Source organism: Calonectris borealis, chromosome 5 (assembly GCF_964195595.1).
Source record: "Calonectris borealis chromosome 5, bCalBor7.hap1.2, whole genome shotgun sequence".
NCBI lineage: Eukaryota > Metazoa > Chordata > Aves > Procellariiformes > Procellariidae > Calonectris > Calonectris borealis.
In genome coordinates this window covers 40,867,628-40,890,564 of record NC_134316.1, presented here as the reverse complement: position 1 = coordinate 40,890,564, position 22,937 = coordinate 40,867,628, and the positions used below count along the sequence as shown (strand labels likewise).

At 42.1% G+C, this 22,937-nt stretch overlaps 1 protein-coding gene across 4 annotated transcripts in view; it reads left to right on the top strand.

Moving 5' to 3' along the window:
• The window catches only part of DPF3 (double PHD fingers 3), a 153,950-nt gene that overhangs the window by 70,680 nt on the left and 60,333 nt on the right, over nucleotides 1–22,937 (top strand). For all 4 annotated transcript variants that reach the window (XR_012673931.1, XR_012673932.1, XM_075151983.1 and 1 more), the window contains exon 4: nucleotides 20,031–20,158. Coding sequence is in view for 2 of the 4 variants with exons in the window: in XM_075151983.1 (XP_075008084.1) it covers nucleotides 20,031–20,158 (128 nt within the window). In the remaining 2 variants the exon portion in view is untranslated. The remainder of the gene's footprint in view (nucleotides 1–20,030; nucleotides 20,159–22,937) is intronic.

Sequence of the window (22,937 nt, the reverse complement as noted above, 5' to 3'; positions counted from 1 at the left end):
ATTCTGTGTTGGGTCAGGTATCAATATTGTGGAAGTGGTTTTACCTACAGTAAACCTGCTGACAGTCAGGTATTACCCAAGCTTTGCAGCTATGCAGATGAGAACAGATAGGGTGTGTGTGGCCAAAAACTCTGGTGGAATTTAAATTGGTAGTGTCCTACTTCAGTTTTACAAGATGGCCAAGTATAGATATGTACGTACATACACACAGAGCTTTCATTTTATACTCATAAAGAATATGACTGGAAAGCTTTTGTCTCAATTCACTGCTGTCCTTTGGTTTTGGACTGAAAGCCAACAGTGAGGTCTCACAGCGGGCAGGCTTCCCACCTACTTGGAGGGTGTGGAGTAGAGTTTGTGTGTGCTGCCACTCTGGAGAGAATGAGCTGGTGTCCTGTGCTAGTGCCTGCCCTCTTACTTATCTCTGGGCAGTCTAGTGTTCAGCTGAGCTACAGAAATGGCTTTTTTTTTTTACCAGCTGTTGAAGAGGTAAAAGTAAACAAAAGTATTTTTCATTTGCTATGATGAACCACGGTAGAATTGTTTGAGACAAGTACTGAAAACAGATTTTTAGATGCCACTTAAACAATGGCTGATCTGTTTTTATCTGACATATAGGATATACCTATGTGAGTGTGCTTGTGGATGAAGGAACGGAATGCTTACAGATAAGCTATTATCTCTTTCAACCATCTCAATTTACCTTGTAGAGACTGTGTCCGATTGTACAAGGTACTGTGTTTCTCCTGGGGAGTGATGAGTGCCCCCAACTCTTGTGGAAGATGCTCAGCATGTCTGTGGAGGTCAGTGCTCTTTAAGATGGGGCACTCCACCAAGATAAAGTTAAGATGAAATTAAGAAGCAAAGGACAGAATTAGTATTAGCATCACTTACATGATAGCATCTAGAGACTCAAGCAGCATGTTAGGCCACATCCTGGGGATCGTTGTGAAGGCTTCTTATACTCTCAGCTATAGTCGTATACTATAGCAGATCTTACAGTTCGAATATACAAAATACAGTAAAGGAAGTACTTTGATTCCAAAATGGAGAAATGAGTGACAAAGATAATAAACAACTTGTATGAAGGTTTAACTGGAGGTTTGTGGTAGAGTTGGAAATCGAACCCAAGAACACAGAAAGAGCTCAGTTTTCCCGAATTCCATATTCTTTTTTCTTTCCCTGGTTGCTATGTCTAGTGTCACCCAAAGATATTAGAGCCTAAAAATAATTCAAAACACTAATTTCATGAGAATTTCCTTTTATCATTTTTCTCAGATAGGCCAATTAATATTGGCTAGTTTCACTTTCGATTTCAACAATTTCTACACAATCACACGTTGGTTCTTGTTCAGTATTACAAGGCAGCAGTGTTGTTTCGCTATGAACACTGTAAGGAAAGGCACATTTTTTCTTAACAAAAAATTTTGCTACTATTTAACATATATGGAAAATTCTCTGTGATTAAAGGTTAGGTTCCTGTTCTATTATAAAACCTGCCTATGGCTCCTCTTTAAGATCCATTAAGACTGTCTTAGGATCAAAACTGGCAGAATAATTCTGGTGCCAAATAAGAGTACTTCTGTAAAATTCAGATGAATTGGATACAATATTCCTGAAGGGGGCTATAGTATCAGTGTATCGATTGTTCAGACTTGTGACAGGTTTCTGCAGATGTGAATTTACCAAAGATACTTTTGTGTAGAGCTGATTTTAGTTTTTTTAATTGTTCATGGCTTTTATAAACATTTGCTGTCATGAAACCTAAATTTGGGGCAGATGTGACATGACAGCCAGCAGACAGGAGCAACTTTTGTTCTCTGATGACTTGGTTTAGATTCCTCATGTAAGGCCGAATTTAATAGCCTGTTATCACCTTCTGTGACTTTTGCTGTCTTCCCTCCAAAATCTTGAAATTAAAATGTTTTTCACTCAAGAACTTCTGCCTTCTTAAGTACGGTGGCTTTTGAAATATCTCTCCTCACCTTTTATAATAGTACTTTAAAATATCACTGATTTTAGTATTTTCTTTCTTTTTTTCCCCTCTTTTCGCATGCCTGATTCCACCTGCCGGGTGTTCCGCTGCGGTCGGACGGGGAAGGGCGCTGCCTGTGCCCGCTGCTGTGCGGGGCGGCTGCAGCGGGCGCCGGCGCTGCGGGGCCGGCAGAGGGAGCAGCGAGTAGCGGGTCTGACGCGGGGCAGGGCCGGGCTCTGCTTCACATGGGCTGAAGTCAGCCAGGAGCTACCTCTGCAGGAATGCGTGGGGCTCTGTGGGTGGAAAACTAGGGCAGGAGAGGGATTGAGCCTAGTCCGTGAGTCAACGTTTTAACAGATTTTCTTCGGTGGCAGGAATAGCCTGATTTTAAATTATTATTTGTTAGAAACGAGATTTGATTGTGGTAGGTGGTGCCAAAGCAACAGTCCTGCAGTGTATTTAGGTCAAGTGTTAGGCAAATATTAGGTCAAATGTCAAATGACTCAATAGCGCAGAGTGTGGACGATGATGACCTTCATGTTTGAAGAAGCTGCGTGATCCACGTCAAAGAATTTTACTGAGCAGTTCCACGTGGATCCTGTAGTTTCTGGTTGAGCTAGAGCAGATCTCATTTTCACCCTTTCCCATCGATCTTTATTTTTGGCACCTCATGTAGAAGAAAACAATAAAATACTTAAAACTCTGTGGCAGGGAGGGTGGATAATTTTCAGTTCTCATTCGACGTGTTACAGTGCACATCTGCACGCTGGCCATGCCGGTTCCTGAGGCTGGTCTATCATGTACCTATATATGTCACATTTCTGTAGCACTTTGGAATAAAATGAAGCTTTATATTGTGAATCCAAATCTGGGAGGAGGAATGCTGGAAGGTGTTGTTTTTTTGGTTTGGGTTTCTTCTAGGGCTAGGTAGGAAATTTCAATGTGTAAGAAAAAGGAAATGTTCATCATGGCTGTAGGAATCCCTGAACACCCGAACTGTTTTTTTCCTATCATTTCTTTAGCAAATTGGGAACCTCTCATGCGAATGGGGGGAAAATTAATTTTTTACCAGCTCTAGCTTTTATTTATACCAAAGTAAATACTGATTTCTGCTGGGCCTTCTCTTTTGGGCTTCTTATCCAGCAAAGAACCTAAGTATTGGCCTAAATTAAAGTAGGTGTTTATTCATCAGCTAAGCCTGCAGCTGAATGCTGCATCAACGCTACTGAATCAAAACAGTAGGTTCCAATTCTCCACTAATCTTGCCTTCAGATTGTTCACAGCAGGACATGGCACCACAGGCAAAAGCTGCTGCTCTGTGGGACTTAACATCCAGCTATGACTTGGGTTAGAAAAAGTGACTTTCTGTCACCAAGAGAAAACTCATCAGTGTGGGACCTCCTTGTGAATCATCATCTTCCTTTTACACACGTATTTAACCAGACTCTGATCTACCTCATCCACCACCTTTAAATTCTTCCTATAACAGGGACTTTTGCTGGTCCAAATCTCTGGCCAATTAAAGTTTGCTCTCCTTTTCTTACGTGGTACTAAGAATACCAGAGAAGCTGTCCCTGTCTGCATGTATTCACTGACGCTGAATCATGATGTAGAAGTCCTGCAGTGAAATATCTTTGTCCCATTGCCAGTCTGCAGTAGAGGTGCCAACCTCTGCATTTAATGTCCTGCCCCACTATCATGTACTTGCATCGCCTGTACCCTATACAGGACTACGCAGCACCAGGGACAATGGAATATCTCTTTTTCTCTCAGCTTATCAGTGTGTGAAGTGGAGGTGCTAAAACATTGATCTCATTTGTCTATCTCAGAGAAGTGCCTAACAGATAGTTAATAAATATTTTTAGAGAGTTTGGGAGGGGTAGGAGAGACCTTTTTATGTAAAGGAATGTATGAATAAAGTGTGCCACTTGCCAAGCCTTTATAATGCCAGTATTAAATGTTTTGGCCATCAGCATGAAGGCTTGCAAAACTGATATGAAAGTGTACCAGCTCTGGTGCAAAACCTGGGCTTTTCATCACCAGGATGGTGTTACACATCAAGTAATTTGTTACACGCCCATATATACAAATAAAGAGACTCATCATAGGTGAATTGTTGAGCCAGTTTTCACAAGGCTGGCTGTGCAGTGTAAGTGTTAGAAAGATATTTCAAGTTCTGCACAGTGTAACTCTTCTTGGTCCTTTTTGGCCACAGATGAGCTGGCCTTCTGTACGTCATGGCAGCTGGGGCTGTGATAACTTGTCCTTCAAATCAGGCACTGTTCTTGCTGGGTATTCTTACATGTGATAAGCTGCAAATTCTTAGACTAATTCAGCGCAGTAGGTTCAAGGATGTGAGTGAATATGTGTTTTCCCCCAAGTGGGATTTCATGATTTTGCAGGTGTGGAATTAAAACACACTCGTTTCTAGAAAAGCAAATAATACTCTATAAATAGTCCAGTCAAGAAAACAAAAACATTGTTTCTGCTGCTTAACTCCGCAGTCATGCTGCTAGAATTTACAGGATTAACTTTGTGTAAATAGTTTCTCTTTCATTTGTGGGATATGGAACAGGTCACTACAAGTATTTTAGAAGCACAGTTTTACCAGTGCTCGTATGAATCACCTGGGATTACTCCTGGTTCTTGTGTGGCTGAGCCAGTTTGCATAATTAGGAGAAAGCTGCATGAAGAAGCCACCAGGCTTTGGAACCTCTCTGGGTTTTGATCAAAAGCCTATTGAAGCCAGATCCCTCTGGCTCTAGTCATCAGGCTAAGGCAGAAGTAGCAACTGAAAAAGGTAAGGTGATTTTGGAAACTGTTAAATCTTTATTTGTCTGAGTTCTCTGGGTCTCGTCCCTGAGAATGGGAAAGTAGGCTGCATGTGCAGCAACCCACAGATACGAGGCTGTTCTAATTTCAGAAGCAATGCAGCCACTGAGAGGTGATTTTTCCACTGGTGTGTAGTCTCAGCTGTATTTAGTATATTTGTTGAAAATGGAGTTACGGTGACTTTGAAGCCAGGCCGTTTTGAAAAATTATTTGGTCACTACAAGTAGGCCATTAAATTGAAAGAATGGGTTGTGCTAATGAGCTCCTCAGAGCCTCTACAGTGTGACTGCAGGTCATCTCCTGGGGCTCGATCTGCAGGGCGTGAGGAAAGCTTGGAGGGCTCAGGCAGCTGAGATGGCGTGGGCTTGAAATACCTGGGCTGCTTGAGAGGGAGCTTACTTGTGGTGCCACCAGCCTTTCTGTGTTATCCAGCCCATTGTTCTGCTCTTCCGCTTTTCTTGGCCACTGTGTATTTGACCTACATCTGGCTGCTAGGACGTGTCTTTGGAAAGAGGTTTTTCAGCATGTGCCTCTAAGCTGCCAAGGCCTGACTGTGAATGCCGTGTCTCTAGGAGACATATTATTCCTACTGGAGAGGAAAAATGCTGGGGTTTATCCCCTTACTATGAAGTTAACATAGATGTTTGTAAGTAACCATCAGGATTACTTATTTCTGAAATAAACAGATTTAACCTTAAAAAGAGGGGAGTGCAGGTGAGCTGAGGATGAGATTCTCTTCTTAGGGAAAAGGTGGCTTTGAAAGAGTGTTTCGGCGCTCCCCGAGTAGGCGTGGGGGGCCGAGGAGCGGGTTGCCCAAGCAGCTCCCTCAAGGGTTGTCAGGAGGAAGGGGTATGGGAGCCCCTGGGGAAGCGCCAGGGGATGGTACCTGGGGAAATGCTGGAACCCGGCAGATTCGTTTCCCCCAAGGCGCAAATCATCATCTCTTCAGCAAAGGGAAGAGGCGGCTGGGAAGCCGTCTGCCCCTGCCCTGTAGGAGTCTTGCAGCTAGAGCTGAACCTGAACAGCTTTGCTGGCAAGCCTCCTGGCACTTTTCTTAGTATAGCTGGTACCGATGCCTGAAAAAGAATAAGCCGCATCGGCAAAAGGATTTTTGCGAAGCACAAGAGTAGTTTGGATGCAAGTACTGGACACAAGATCCTAGGAAATGGGTGTCTTTTATCTAATTCACTGCACCTATTTTGTATGTTCATATGAGTAGTCCCGGGAGTTCTCTGGTAATCACATGAAAAAGGGTTTATAGGATCAAGTCCCCAGGGCTTAGTCTTGTAAGATGCCAAGCTGTCTAACCCCAGACAAGGAAAGCACCTGAGCTTGGGCTTTAAGAACATGAATGATCTTTTTGTAATTAATGGGACTTGTCACATGCTTAAAATTAAATCCACATGCAAAGTACTGGGTTGGACCAGACTTGCAGGTTTGGTACTCAGCATCCTGCAAGATAGAGCCCAATAAAGTCACTGGGCTACTAGATCAACCTTATAGCAGAATCTGTGCACTATTTTATAGAAGAAAATGTTAACAAAAAATAGAGATCATGGAATATAATTATATTCAAAATATGATTTTTAAAAAAAGTTTTATTCAATTTTATTTTTCTCCTGACACATAGTAAATGAAATTGTTTTGTAGTCTGAAATATTATAAAATTTATAGCTGGTGATATTTTTCTGGTGTGTAATATAAAGGAACAAGCAATAAATGTTATATAAAGTCCAGTTTGAAATCTTACAAGCCAAGCTTTACAGATTTGCTGTAGAGAGTAGAATGGAGAGTGTGATGGCTTCTCCTCCCACATCCCTGCACCTCCCACCACCATCCTGGGTGGAAGTCTTCAGTCTGTCATTCCCATTCTCTGGAGTGCACATTTTACAGCCTCATAATCATCTTGTACCTGAGAGATATTAAGTATGTTTTTACTAGATTACAATTCATTTCAATATTCCCTGCATTTTTCATTTGATTGCTTAATAGTTTATTACAGGTGTTTGATGTTTCAGGATTCTGATACCATTGGTGTTTGCCATGACATCCTTTCCTAATAATGAACTCCTTGGGAGAAGGAGGGTCGATGCAATGTACGTTTGGAGGGGAATTAAGAATGGAATAGATGGATATGGCTTTTCCGTGCAATGTCTTTCAGACCAGAGATCGCACTTAGGATGCACTTAGAGCATGGTTCCCTGTAAACAAACAAGGTAGTTTAGGGCCAGGACCTTAGCTGTTGCAGGTAGGTACAGTTCCAATTGCGAGCAGCAATTTCCATCAGCTAAAGCTATGGTTCTTGATGTAGGAGAAAGGATGAAAACTTTGCTTCTCTTGATGGAAATGATCTACTTCTGAATGCACATGATTGTCCTCTGGAAGTATGGGGTTGATATCTTAGGAACACATATGGTCACGATTAATATCCTATGCATATCCTACAGAGCTGTAGTGAAAATCCTTTTGTTGTTGGCCTAAAATAAACAGCATTGCATGATGGGAATGAAAGACAAATTTTCGAAGCTGGCTTAGACAGTTAGAGTGCTAAAACTACATTTAAACACTTTAAGCAAGTGACTCATTTCTTTGTGTTTTTGAGAGATGCTGAATGCTTTTATCTTCTCATGATTTCCTTGGTGCAATGTCTGTGAATGACACAGTTACAGATACTTGCTGCTCTGACAAACTGAGGTTCATAGTTATAGGAATTTCTGGAGTGATGCTGTATTTGTAAATGATGCTATGGGTACATCTGCCATGTAATGCTCATTGCCTAAGTGAGGTAGCAGCACGGCAGGAGAACTGGAAACACAGAGGCTGTATCTGTGAGCAATGCTATAGACCAGGACAGTATCAGCAAAGAAAGACACTATTAACTAAACAGAAAGGAGTCAGGATTAAGTGCTTTATGCCTCTGAAGCTGCTATACCAGGGTTGGAACTATAAATATACTTACAGTATATTCTTCCAGGGAGCTTTCTGTTAATATCTGAAGGGGCAAAATAAAAAAAATTAACCTCTCTCTGCTAAAGATGATGCCCCAAGTACATCTGAACTCTCAGCAAGTAGTACAGATGGAACCAGAGTGCATCCAACTTTTTTGTTTTGCCTTTCAATCCTGAATCTTAATTAGTTCCCTACTGCTTTAGTACATGCACAACATTTTAATAGTTATAAGGACTTACTCCAATCCACGTTGCCATTTCCACAATTCACTCCTTCATACCAGTAGCAATTCTCCCCCCCCATTTAGGAATAGTATAAAGAAAACTAAATAGCCAAGCGTGTAGCTGTAGATTGATGAGGTTGTCACACCATTCTCTTCACTGTTTTCTTCCGACCTGCACTGTGCTCTAATAGATGGATGATTGCTGGGGGAGGGAGAGAGTTAGCAAATCCCACAGCCAGATGTTCAGGGATGGACAGAGCGACCTTCTCAAGGAACCCAGAGGAGTATAACTGTGTCCTTCTGAGGGAGAAGGACGCTCAGGTGCCTCCAGCTGCCCGTGTTTATCTCTCCTTTCAAAAGGAGCACGAATGGGCTCAGCATGGCTGCAAGGATGGATGTTTCTCAGTGCATCGGGGGGAATGACCAGTCATCCGTCTCTTCACTGTGGAGTCTGCCTGCAGCCATCAATCTTGTAGCCCAGCACGGCAGCTCCTTTGGCTTAGTTTGGCTCAACGTTAGATGAACAAAGGAAAATGAAAGCTGAGCAGGGGGAAAGGGGAGAAGAACACTCTATTTCACTTTGTTTTCCCCTTGCTATCTCTCCTTCTTCCCCATTATAATCTATTTTCACTGTGTTTTGTAAGGTGCGGAAAGGGCCCAGAATGTATATTTGCAGGATCTAGGAGTTTACACCGTTTCTCTGTTAGCAAAGAGGAGAAAGGAGAGAGATATTGAAAAGGCATAATTCAAGGCCCAGAGCTTCCATTTTTCAGACTTTTCTGTGGCAGTTTTCAGAACAAACCTGCCATAGTTTAGCTGCAGTAGGCAAGGAGAAGGAATATAATAGCTTTTCTCCATCTTGCTGTTTTTCTCCCTTGTTCTTCCCGATTCCTTCCTCAATGCCACTTTAGTGTTTTCAGGTGCATACTTCATCTCTCCATTCCTGTTCTATTCAAAAAGCAATCAACAGAGCCACATGATGGGGCTTTCTAGAGAAAGGTATGTACTGATGTCCAGAGCCACGATGGCAGCTCCTGTCAGCAATCGCAAGCTCGCTTGAGTCAAACCTGCTTGATGCAACAGCGCTGGGGCTGCGCAGGCTTTGCACAAGCTGCCTGAGCTCATCCAGCACCCGTGGTTTCTACTGTGAAACTGGAGGTCATGCCAATATCTTCATTGCAGTTGGTATGCAGCCCATCAGAATAAAAAGCATTCAGATATGTCTGCTTGTACACTTAGCACTGAATTAACTGATTTCAGCACTGAACTCAAATGGGCCAGTTTTGCCAGAAAAACTCAGATTTGATGGACTTTGAGCTAGGCTGAAAGGAAGAGACGTGTGTGAATTCACTACCTGCTGGACTCCCACAGCTAGGGTCTGCTTTTTTCTATGGTGAGCTGTAATGTGGTTGCTTATTCTGTTTTCCCCTAAAACTCTTGCCTCTGGATATCACAGCAGATATTATTTTGTAGAAGGCTTATTTAGAGACAGCATTGTTCCCCTTAGCACTACCCCACTGTGGTGTTTGATTGATGTATTTAAAGAACGTGTGATTGCATTTACTTTTAATTTTCCTGGTTGACCTCAATGATCTAAGCATCAGGTCTGAAAGAGCCAGGCTCCCCTGCAGAACTGTGGTAGGAGATTTCTCTCTCCCACTTTTTACTGTAGGCAAAGAACTGAGGTCTCCCAGGCATACACAAAGCTTATTAAGAGATTCAAGACCCAACTAAGCACTGAGACGGAGCAAGGGAACTCTGTAAAAGCAGATTTTGGACACAGAGATGTGTCTGAGGAATCTTTACCTGCTTTCAACCCAAATGTGCCATCTGGAGTGAACAGACTTATGCCAAGATGGGGAAAATTTATACCGTCATGGGTTTAAAGGGCTGCTTTGCAGTTTCTGCTAAGGTTTGTTGTTTTTTTTTTGGTTTTTTTTTCCCTCTAAACCTAAAGCATAAACCCTCAAGGAAAACACTTGTTTAGTGAAAACCAGTTTCTCCTGCCCCACACCTTGCATGCACAGACTTTACAAGTGGGCACAAGACCTTTCTGAGTGAGGATATTCAGGGAGTTCTTTCGTATTTACAGAATAGATAGCATCCTTTTCCAACCTGCGCATTTAATTGCGCCCCTTTTGAATGAATGGTCATATTTTCTGCCGTTACCCATTTTGCCTCCCTGCAAATTTTGAAAAAGACAGATCTTGTTCGTGTTGTCATGAGACAGCCTACCCCAGATGGCACATCTGTGTCTCGGGATGCCCTCTGGCTGGCCTGTTGGCAGGCATTCCCGTGGCTTTGAAGGTCACCTTGTTTACACCTTGCCTTTTCCCCCTCCCTATTTAGAGTCTTGCTGAGCCTGCAGGCTGGGCTTCACCATCTGCATTTTCTCTGGTGCCATTAATCTTCCTGTTTACCATTCTGTTATTAATTCTAGAGTTCACCTTTTTGTCTAAATGCTTTATAGGCCTCTTGGAATTTCTTGCCTTTTTGTGGCAAGAGATCTGAGCATCTCACTAGATGATTTGCTTTGTTCTTTCCCATTTCTGAAAGGATACCTACTAGCATCTCATGCCATTTTTCTATTACAAGCCTTCTTTCTTATAACATTTTTCAATTATATAGCTTCATCTGTCAGATGCATCTTACGATATGAGTAAATATTATCCTCATTCTTTGGAATTTGTGAATTGGCCACTGAAATCTGGTATCTGTGGAAATAGCCTTGCTTTTTCAATGTTTTTCTTGGCTGGAAAAAATATCTGTTTAAACCTGGCTTTGTGAGAACCTGTATGAACACACCTTGCATTTTTGGTGCATTTTATTTGAATGCCTGAATGCCTATGAATATTAAACAAGCCCTACCAAACCCCAGAGGATAGATGAAGACTATCTCCATTTGACAGATGATGGAAAAGCAGAGGGTACCTTTGTTAGAGTTTGGCCCAAGGTCACATGGTGAGACAGCAGCGATGCCAACGCCTGCGTCTAGGATGATTGTTCCCTATCCCATCCTAAAATCATTGCCACTTTGCTGTGGCCTTTCTGTTCTTCAGTGGTTTATGCAGGTTTGGTATTTACTGAGCCAGGGATGCTGAACCAGCTCTGCTTGGCGTGGCTGATTTCTTCAGACACCTGCGGTGCGAATGTGGCTATCCTGCTTCCCAGGCCTGCCCGGGTTGCAGAGCACTGTCTTCCCGCGAGTGGGAGCTTTGCAGACAGAGATGCAGGATCAGGACCGGGACACCTGTAATCTGGCTGAGCGGTTCTAATAAGGCCTGCTGCATCCTTGCTGTTGCCTTCAGAGCTGACTGGGTGTCTCTACCTGCTCCCCAGCGCTTTGGGTTTTAGAAGGGCCTCATTAATAGAGTTGCCGCATCATGTGGGCATGTGGAGCCAGCCAGAGCTGAGCGCTGCACCCAGGCAAACAACCCCGCTCAGTCCAGAGCATACGAAAGGCAGAGCAGGCTCCCAAGAATCATTGCAGGACTCAGATTGGCTTTGGCAGGTTTATCAGCTCTGGCTTAGTGCCGGCTCTGCTAGGCCCGGACTGAATTAATTGGGATGCTTGTGCACTGCAGTTGGGAGATAACTGCATTACAGAGATTTATCTGTTACTAAAGGTATCCCCTCCACTGTCCTCGATAAGGAAGAGGAGAAGCTATGCAGAATCTCACAGAATTTGCAGCAAGGTTACAGCATGGCTGGTTTTACGCATGGTTTATGTATGAGTCTGCATTCAGTATGAGTGGTTTTATTCATTGCCATCACATATGGAAATAGTACGGTTGATTGCAGTGGAGGTCCATTCCCTGTTACCATTTGCAGAGTGTGCAGTGTCGGGGTGACTGGCCCAGCTGTGTGGTGTTTGCTGATAGCTGTCCTGTTACCGGACAATAATCAGATTCTTGTTCTTCTGATGGGTCAAAAGGCCCATCCATCTGTGTGAGCGTATCTATATGACCACTTGCAGATAGGTAGGCCAAGTTATTCTCTTACTCCAAACAGGCCAGAAGCCCTGTTAGGGTGATGCAAAGCCCAAAGGAAGAGACTTTGTACTCAGCAATTTTCTCTAAATTGTAGCAGTTACCCAGCCTCTGTCCCTTGATATTGCCGACAGTGTTGCCTGATGCTGCAAACGTCCTGGTATAGTGTGAGCCCATCTAGAACACAAATGCAAGAGTGACCAGAACACAAATGAGTGCTGGAATAATGTTATTGAATGGAGGTATTCCTTTATGATTTGAGCCCTGAGGGTAGTTACATGATCCAGCATTTAACCTGATATTGTAATTTGGCAGTCTTTGAGAAGCAGGTACAGTATATTATATGTGATGATGATTTATATCTGTGCTGAGAAATAAATCTGTAAAGAACTTCCAAGAGACAACCAACAGGAGGGCTGTTTTTTTTATTGAGAGATTTTATAGAGGCATTCTAGTCTGCCAAAGAAATACAGCTGCTTGTAAAGCCCACATTTTGATGATGGGTTAAACTAAACAATGCTTAACCTTATGTTTGAGGGCCTCTGCTGTTTTCTGCAGCCTTATTTCTCCCTCCTGTTGTGTTGTAGCCTCCTGGGACGTATTTTAGCTAGGGGCTGATAGAAGCTTTCCATTGGATCCTGGTCTTAAAATTCAAAGTTGTCCTCTGATTTTTCTGCAGTTTATGCCCAGGCTGAAGAGTGAAAGTGTACAGTCCCCCCATATCATAGCTTCCTCTGTCTTCTTCCATCTCTTCACTTTCTCCGCCTGCCCCCTGCTCCCCCCCAACCTTACCACAAGACTAGCAGCTTTGCAGGAAGAGGTGCTAGGGAGACCTTGGGATTTTCCAGTCTCCCAGTGCTCCCTAGAGCAAACCTCAGTAGTGCCTAAAATTTGCAACAAGTGTTTACTAAGATTCATTTCGGAGCTTTATAGGATCCCATGACTCCAGCCTGAAGGGCATCTTTCACTTAATGGCAGATAGTCCTCCGAACTGTTCTCTCTGCACAAAATGGTTTGTTTCTGAGGAAAGAAGTACTCTCTTGTTTTCAAGTAGTCTTGCTGCTAAAACTGGTTTATCGATCTCTTTGACTGGATTCTTGTTCTCACCATGGCACTGTTTACCTTAAGAGTGCAATAATATACATGAGGTTTGAGGGTGGAATTGGCAGGGGAGACAAAAAGTTACTGGAGTATCCTTACAATCTCCAGTACAGCCATGGCTTTATTGCGTCTGGCTTGGATTAAAAATAAAATGAATTTGATGTTTACTAGTCTCTAGGGGCATTTGTTTGGCTTTACGGACTCATTGTGAGTCTGTGTTATCAGTAGTCTAGTCTCAGGGGTGGTCCAAGGCTGGGCTGGCAGGAGGTCCTGTGGACCAGGGTTGGAGAAGATTGTAAGTGTAGAACTGGCACTGACAAGTTTCCTACAGATGGGTGCTGAATTGCAGTAGTGTTGGGAGAACAGGCTGGGATAGCAGGGACCCTGGAAGGTCAGGATTAAAGCATAACAGCATTAACGTGAGCATCTTCCCCTGGGATAGCAGGAGACGGTGCAGTGAAAGAAGGGTTTTGAAGATCCAGATCTGCTTGAGGAGTGAAGATCCGTGCTGCGCTGTGCTAGCAGAGACATGCTTATGAAAAAAGCTTGCAGAGCCCTGACGTTAGTATACCTAGTTCTGGCCGCTGTGGTGAATGCATCCATTCCAAGGACGGTAACAAATCACTGTACTGGCCATGAACGTAACAAGCAAGCAAACAAACAAGCTGAGGAGAGTCTGGCTGTGCATGCACAGAAAAGCTACAAAATCCAGCTATTCACGTAAGGCATTGTCTCCTCTTTCTTTCTTAAGGGATTCCATCCCCCCTGCCCCCACCCTTTGCACTCTAACGCTATATTTGCGCCTTGGAGATGTGGAGATGCGCGTATGATGGATGGATGGATGCTGCTTGTCTGGGTTTTTCACCACCATTTCCCCTGGGGCACTCTGTCTGCTGGCAGAGAGCACCATCCCAAAAGATGGTATCTTTTGCAAACTCGACAGCTAACAGACAGCTTCTCTCTCTGCATATTTCCCCAAAGAAGAGCAGGCTTAATCTGGTTTTTATATGGCATATTTCATTATAATCTTTTTGACTTTCCATGTTCCCAATACGCCATCATAAATAAAACGCTGGGGGTGGGAACAGCAGAGATGCTGAGGCTTCACACTCTTGTGACACTGATAGATTCTCATTTTAAACTGTCATGGGATTTAATTGCTTGCTGAGCCACTGCACTGCACTTTCAGACACATCCTGCCACATCCTCTTAATGAGCTTAGTGGCTGCATTTGCTCAGCAGTAGTTCTGTTTGCTGTGAATTAGGTGGCTTTTTTAGACCACCTATATGATTTTAAAGAGGTAGTGGTTGTTAAGGTAATATCCTTGGATTTATCCATCTTAAACAGCACTTCATGGACTCTTAATATATAGTTTCCTCTGGCACTTTTTATGTTCCAAAAAACCAGCACCAAGAAACAAAAACGCAAGAATCTATGTGCAAAGTCAGTGTTTGTCTAAGAGGGTTTTTGGAAGCCGGATTGCTTTGGTTTGCATAGTAGCTGTCTCTGGCGTGATAGATCATGCTGGAACTCACCCAATAAGTATCTCTGTTCCCAATTAGAACTGGAAATGGAGCTGCTTACGAGTGCACAGAGATGATGGCTTGGGTGGCAGCTGCTACTGTGGAGATGGAAATGATCCATTGTAAAACAAATACATTGCACTGTATAGAAAAAGGGGTGGTTGTTTTTAATTTATGTTTCAAAGAGACACAGAAAAGTTGCTTAGCTCCCAATGCGTTGTAAACCAAACGTAGCATATTTAAGGACAGGAATTTGCAGCTATTTTGGTGAATCAAAACTTGAGAAAGCCCACCATTTTGTAGGATTTGTGAAAATGTGCTTCTTTTGGAGGCAGCAGTTCAATAGAAAACAGATATAGGAATGATGCTGGCACGGGTGCTTGTTCAGATTCTACACCGCAGTCTGAGGACCTCGGTAAATAGAGGTTGCTGCACTGAGCTGGTAAGCAGAAATAACCATGCTAATTTAATCACTATGAAAGGGACTCTGCCAAGTTAAGAAACATAAATTTTAATTATTTGCACACACACATATTTGAATTATAATATATGCACGATATTTAGTTGTGACACTAATAATACTGTGGTTTATTAAAACAGGAAGAATACTCAAATAACTTTTTATTTTTCATTATTGATTTTTGTTGATTTGACACTTCCATTTTGTATGGTTCTGACTATTTCCTGAATCTCCTACCCTAACCAGGTGCTATTGCATTTGCAATACTAATCAAAAGGAAATTTATCTACAAACCTTTTTAGAATTTTTATATAAAAGAGTAAGCTTTTAGTTATAGTGCTTTTACTAGTAGTTATTACTTGTAATAAAGATTATGTTCTCTGAAATTGCAATGTCTGAAGAAGAGCTTGTGATACAAACTAGGAGCTACAATAAAAAGAATTTAGAACAATTAGTGGGTAGCAAATGTTATTACCTATATTTAAAAAGGATTTGGATGTGATTCAAGGATTTAAAGACCCATAAATTCTACATGAACATTTGAGAAATTGATTGAAACAGTAATTAGGTATAAGCAGTAAAGCACCTGGCAGATGATGATATAGGAGGTTCTAACTGACTTTTTTTTTTTTTTGACCAAGGAAAAGCACGTCTCACTGCTTTCTTAAAAATCTTTACATGATATGTAAAGGACTAATAGATAAAGGGGTTGACAATTTACTTAGACTTTCTGAAGACCTTTGGTATGTAATAGGCCTCCAAAGAGAAACAAAGCATTGTCTTGGATCAAAACGTTTAGAACAAAAGGTGAAACAAAGAACAAAATGAAACAAAGAACTTTCATTATAGGAAAAGGCTAATGGCTGGTGCATCAAGGTTTGGTGTTTGGTCCAGTGTTGTGTGATGTAGTAACGAACAAGCTGGAGAGAGGGAGTACCTTGTAAACTACAAAGATTTGCACATAGTACAAAGTTATTTAGAGCCATCGTGGCCAGGGAGGTCTCTGCGGGCCTCCCTGGGGAAATCTGAATGTGCCTGGTGAACGGGTGACGGGATGGACATTTTAATTTGTTGCTGTATGTTGAAAGAATTACTTACGGGAAGTTCTTGTTCCTGTTACAAGGTTCCTAATTCTGCTTAGTATGCAGCTTGGACACTGCAGGACATTGCCTGCGGGGAAATATAAAGAATATTGTAATGCATTTGTTTAAATGGGGGACGTGGCTTCATCTGAAAATATCAGGTGCAGTATTGGTCCATCTTAGGAAGATTATTAAATAATAAGAGGAAGTTTAGAGAGGTCTGACAGGACAAAGCCGTATGGAAAACTTCCCACAGCAAAGTAACAGAAAAAATTGTGACTGGTTATCCTCGAAAGGAGAGGAATAAAAATAAATGACAAAAAAGTTTGGTCAGGAACTTCTATTTTCCCCATCTCATAGCAAGAACACGGGGACAAGCAATAAAGTGAAGCACTCTTTCTTTCAAACCATGGTTTAACTGTTGAACTCACTTAGGTGGGAAAACATCGAGGGCGAAAGTGTATCAGAATTCAAAGGGCTGGGCTATTCTGTGCATTTCCAGAAGAGCCAGATTTAGGATAACTCGAAGTGATACTGCATTTATCCCTTAGGACTGACCTGTTAGAGATCAGAGTGAAATGTAGTATTAGGGTAGATTATTTTCTTTGCATTTCTCTCCTGACAGACGCTTGAACCTTCTTCTACAGCATCTGATGTGACTGCACAGTATAGCACAACAAATATCAAAGCAAACAGAGGCAAGTGTGAGGTCATGGCTTAATTTCTCAAGCCTAGAAGACTCTCTCTGGCCTTGTTTGAAGCTTCTGACATTGGCTGGTGCCTTCATAAGCAGGACAGTGAGTGGAACGGACCCCGCCTTGCTTCTCTACAGCGGTGCCTGTGGTCTGGGGGAAGCCTTGATCTTTCAGATGAAAACTACATTTCAGGCATTAAGTTGGCTTTTCAGTTTTCTTTAGGGTACAAGCATAAGAGAAAAATATACTTTTCTAGCTTTTGTGGGAAAATCCTGGAGAGTTAAATAGGAGAGAGAAAATTAGGGATTTAGTGAAATTAATTTAATGATCCCTAGTAGTGTTTAACTATTTCTCTAGGTTAACTGAACCATCGTTTAGATTTTTGGAGACTTTTATCTCTGAGGATTCAAAAAGTGGCTTGGAAACATAATTTCCTGTCTTCATTACTGTATCCTTTACAGACTAGCCATCTTCCAGGAAGGACTGATTAATTACAAATATTGAATTCATTACTAAGAGGTGGTCTTTGGACCTTTGTAGGTTTTTATACTGTAAGCTTTACATTCCAGAAAAGACAGCGTCTGCCATTTACCACTTTCTAGAGCTACTTAGGAATGAAAATGGACTCCTAGAAGTTACCAGTGGAGACGAAAATGAAGGAGTTGAATAGCAATAAGCTTAGCGGGCAGATGGGAGGCAGCTGCCCTGAGCTTCTTTTCACCGGATTTCCTGCTCACTAACTTAACTTCTTGGTGACTCAATCTCCCCATCAGTAAACTGGAAATAAAAGTATTACCTCACACCGCCTTGTCAGTGGGATGTTAAATTTAATAATTAAAAAATGCTCTGAGAGTTTTGGATGAAAAGTCTCCTGGAGTGTTGCTGGTGGGAAGTAGCAGCACCACACAAAACAAACATGTCTATTAAAGACAGCTGCTGGTTTTTGACCTTAAAGCCTACCTTTCCCTCTGACTTAATGTTCAATATCTCTGGAACAAACAGGAAGTAGTTTTACTTTCATATACGTTTTACTTATCCCTCACCCCTTCCTTGCTCATTCCCTTTTTCTAATGCATTCGTTTGCTGAGTGTATCGGTACCCAGGGACAGGCATAGCTTGTCACAGTGAAGACATGTTTGTTTCCGATGCCCTTGAGCTTGCTTGAAGCTTCTTCTCTTGCTGAATGTATGATGACCCCTTGGGTTTTGCAGTCTCACAAAGTTCTAAATACAAAGCAAATGCCCATTTGCACCTAAGCACAGGACTTTGAAACCAAGCCAAGCCCACAGCCAGAGATGATTACGGAGGTTCCTTAGTGACTTTAGATTCAAGTGTTGGGATTTGCACATAAATCAAGTCTAAAATCCCTTCTTTCTATTGAAATGTCTGGATTTAGCATCCAGAGGGAGGTACTAGGAGTTCATACAGGGAAATTAAATCTGTATGATCCTCTGTTGACTTCTCTGTCTTTTTTATAGCTCAAGTAAGGGAGAAGTTGGGGAAGGTGGCATAATGGGTGTGTGTGCAAAGCTTAATGCCAAGAACAGAGGCCTGATTGAATAGACCTCCTTGTGATGAGAAGGGGGATCAATTCACTGTTGACCCCATCCCATTGTGTGGGTTGTCCTGGGAGTTTCCTTTGAAAATCCCAGTGGTTTGGGTTTTCTGCATGGTTTGTACACAGCCTTTCCCTCCATGAATAGAATAGCTTTTGCTGGAATTTTTGCTGGATTTTCTGTGGTTATTGGCTAAGCAATGCTCTCTCAGTTCAGAAGACTTGAGCAAGCGTGTTGTGGAAGCATTGGTCAGGGATCCTGAATCATTTGCTGGCTTAGAGTTTTTCATATATAGAACAAACATATTCCTGGGACACAATTGCCCCCAAGAAACAGATTATACTTTACTGTCCCAGGTGGAAGTGTTTGTTCATTATTTGGATTGCAGGAGTGATTTGGGGCTTTATAAACACATGAATTTCTGCCCTGCAGAGTTTACAACTCATGGTGATAGAAAGGCAGGGAGCTTCAGGCAGACTGGAGAACACAACACAGTCCTAAAAGATGCGAAGTGGACAGAGCTATGAAATAAGGACACCAGATGCTGATTTGTGAGCGCCGGTCCTGTACATTATTACTTTATAAATCTGTTGGCCTAGAGGAAGGAATTCATTTTAGAAGGGAGAGAGTACTTGAGAAATCCACACCTTGGCATGGTCAGGTCAAGAGAGGTTCAGGATGTCTCCCTGCCATAGGGTTGCTCTGAATGAACTCCTGCGCGAGTGGGGTAGAGGCCAGGATCTGCAAGGAAAATGGAATTCTTCCCTAGGTGTATTTTAACATCTTGCTAAAAGTAACATGCTGTATTTGCCTGTCTGCTGCACAGCCGCATAATCTAGTGGCAGCGTTGGGAAGGGGAGTAAGGCTCTGTTCTTTCACTTGTCTGGCAAGTTGCATCAAGCTTCCTCGCAACCCTGCGCTGTCTCTTGGAGTCCCATGCCCCAGGCCTGCCCCTGAGCAGCCTTTGGCTCCTCCTGCAGCGGCTGGCGGTCGTCCTGTTTTATGGGCTGGATTCTGCACTCATAGCTGTCCTGACTGGTGTTTCTTCTCTGGTGTAGGCCCATTTAAAACAAACTGAAGATTTTACCTAGTCAATATTAAATGAAAATTCAAGACGCATCCCTTTGTTTTTTCAGTTTAAGTTCTCAGCATTGGCCCCACACACTAGCTTTCTGCTTCCCCATGTGCGGGACATGCCCTGGTGTAGGAGAATGCTACTTGTAGCTGTGCTGTGTAAATTGTGCCAGATGCTAAATTGCATTAAACTACTTTTCTACTTCAGGAGATCAGATCTTCATATTTGTTATTTCAGTATCTTAGAAAGCCCTGGTTTTGTTCTTTATTTGAAACATAGGGAGTTTACATAATGGAGAAGGATTTTTTCCCCATTTATTTCCTCCTGATACAATATGTCCAGCCTTTTTTTCCTGTAAGCAAACACAGCCATTGAAAAGATATCAGGTTTTCAGTAAGATAGAAATGTTCCCTGTATGGAGATCCTTAGCAGTTAAAAGAACTTGAAGAACTCTCCTTCAAGATAGAAACAAGCTTGAAAGTCTGTCAGTCTTCTGCTTGTCATCTCTGTCTTTCTGCTTGTTAGCTGTCTGGGGGAGACACATACAGTCAATGTGTTTTGTTTTTCAGAAGTTGATCTGCCTCTGAAAAAAGATGGGTTCACATCAGAAAGTACAACTCTGGAAGCCTTGCTGCGAGGAGAGGGAATAGAGAAAAAACCTGACACTAAAGAGGAAGACACTATACAAGAAATCCAGGTAAAGGAGAGCCCCATGCCCTGACAGCAGGGCTGGATTTTACAATTTGTCTCTAAGCCCAGCAGATTTTCTTCTGTGGCAGAACAGTGCATCTGTTGATAGTTGTGTCATTCTACTGTCAAAATGTTATCAAACCATTGTGCTACACTGTGATGCTCAAAATGAACTCGGGATCTCGCACGCTTCTCCTGTCACAAGGATCTCGGTCATTTGGCTGTGTTCTGCATGGCTCCTGTGTTGGAATTTGTTTTGCAGCACTAAGAGACGATTACATATAAAACTGACAAGCAGAGATGGGTCCCAACCATAAACTGAATTTTAGTGCCTCAGATTTAAAGTGAATTTGGACATGGATTTGAAGTTGGATTCACAGCTGCTGACTATAGACAAAAACATGTTATTGCCTTGTCTGTTTTTTCTTATACTGAGAAGGCTTCAGGAAGTACACAAGCAAAATGAATCGTTAAAAATATTCTAATGTTAATTATCTCAGTTATTATTAGTGACGCAGGTATGAGAAATATTGCCTCTTCACACGCATTATGGCTTGAAAGTTATTTGTCAAGATTCCATTTCATCCTTTAACAATTAAAAGTAGAAACACATTTGTGGGTCTGTCACAGAAGGAATTCAGCTAATATAAAGGGTTCTTTTATTAGGGCATGTCACTTCATAAAGTCATCTTAAATTGCTAGGAAAGCAGGCTTCTCTCGGGGGAGCAGCAGCAAATCTTTGGTGATGCTAAAACACCGTTGTGCTATGAGTCTCTAGTAGTGATTTTTAGCAGGAGCCATTGGCAATGTGTCAAACTTGGTAATTTTGGCTGAGATACAAGATGATGCATCTATACCTGAAACTAGTAAAAATTTGAGTGGGCAGCCCTATGCCAAATGAAACAGAAGAGCGTGGGCATCAAATCTATATTACTTGGAGTTCAGTCCTACTGGTCTGTTTGCTAGAAATTTCACACATGTCAGGGCAGAAAAATCAGGTCCACAGGTAAAGGAGCACCATCAAAGAGGAAGCATCCCGTGATCATGGAGTGGGGAAAAGCTCGGCATGAGGCCCCCTCTGTGTTTCCTTCCTAGTAGTGTACCTGGGTCTATTAAGCTGAGAGCCCTAAAGCTCTGTTTATACCTGCTTCCAAGGTCACAAGAAGTCATGGTGCAGCAGTCAATCATGAGATTGACAAGTGCCTTTGGATGTTGCTCTGCGATCTGGGCTCCCAAATTATCCCCAGCAGCAGTCCAAGGAAAGAAACTTCAGAGAGAGTAGAATAGACACAAGTCTGGGCTTTGCAGAGCAGGGAGGGGGTGCAAAAATATACAAAAAGTTTTCAGCTAAGCTGTCCTAGCGGTGACCTGTCATCTGGATGCTAGTTTCATCAGAACAGATGCAAAAGGCATGTCTTGCTGTTGTTTCTTATGCAAGCACAGCTTATCTGGATTCAGTCTATAGAACAATGATTGTCGAAACTTTTACTAGTAGCCAGCTTTCAGTGTGTACTTCGGCACCTGGCAGCTAGACTGTACCAGATCAAAATCATGATCAATGCCTTTTATCCGTATGACAAATAAGAGAATGCAAATCTCTCTTTTGTTCCTTTGCATGCTCTTCTGCGCCATAACTTGAACGGGCCCAGCCTCAGTGGTGGTGAGAGTGAGCAGGTGGGATAGACACAGTTGTAATCCCCACCTCAGTCCCAGCCACTTACCACCCTCTCAAACTCCAGGATCTATCAGGAGAAGACGACTTGGTGCTTAGCTGCACTGAAGTACATTGGGCTGGAAACTTTTAGAAAGACAGAATAGGAAAAGAAAAGTTACTTTGCTAAAAAGGGTAAGGGTTGCCCCTGCTTAATAGATGCAGTCATTGGGACCTGCTGTACAGTTGGTATTTAACAGGGTTGAGGATTTTGCCCTGCAGTAAATTGGTATTGAATGTGTGTCTCCATCGTTTGCGGGAGAAGGCTTAGAATAGCCTTTTGACCATGCATCAGAAAGGCTATGCTCCTTCTGTCAAGAATTAAAATCATTACCCTGGCAGTGTCACCAAATTCATACTTGGTTACTTATTATCTCTTTCCTAAATTGATGCTGCAATTTTAAACAAAGCAGTTTGTAATATTTCTCTTAACTGCTCTTGTGTAGTATTATTGTTGTAAACTACCTCCTTCCCTTCCCACATACGGTATGGTTGCAGCCTTCTCTTTTTTTTGGAGATACTTTAAGATATGAAGCATATCTTATGAAAATATGAAAATATGATATGAAAATATAAACTCGTATCAGTAAGTTTGCTTATTTTCTTACATACCATTAGTCTCCTCATGTATAACATTTTCCAAGTGCTTCAGTTTCCTAGGAATAAGTCAATTCATGTATGCAATTGCATGAATTTTGAAGAAACATTTTATGTTTGTAGAACTGGAACTTGCTTAACTTTTACACCCTCTAGTATTTAGTACTCTAGTATTATGTGAAACTGTATTTCATGATGGTCTGATCTCATGAATAGTCTCCTGAGATTTAAGAATAAAAGGAGCAAAACCCAGATGAAGACTTGATCCTCTACCATGTTCTAAAAGTTGATTGTATTTTTTAAAAGGGACACTGTCCAATATTAGTCTTAAAAATTTAGCTGATAAAATAAGAATAAACTTGTATAGTTGGTCTTCCAAATACAGGCTTTTTTAAAAGTGAAATTTCTGTTGTATTCTTTTCCACAAATTGAGAATTTCGTGCTTGAGGTATGTAGGAAGGAGAGAAAGCAACTGTGA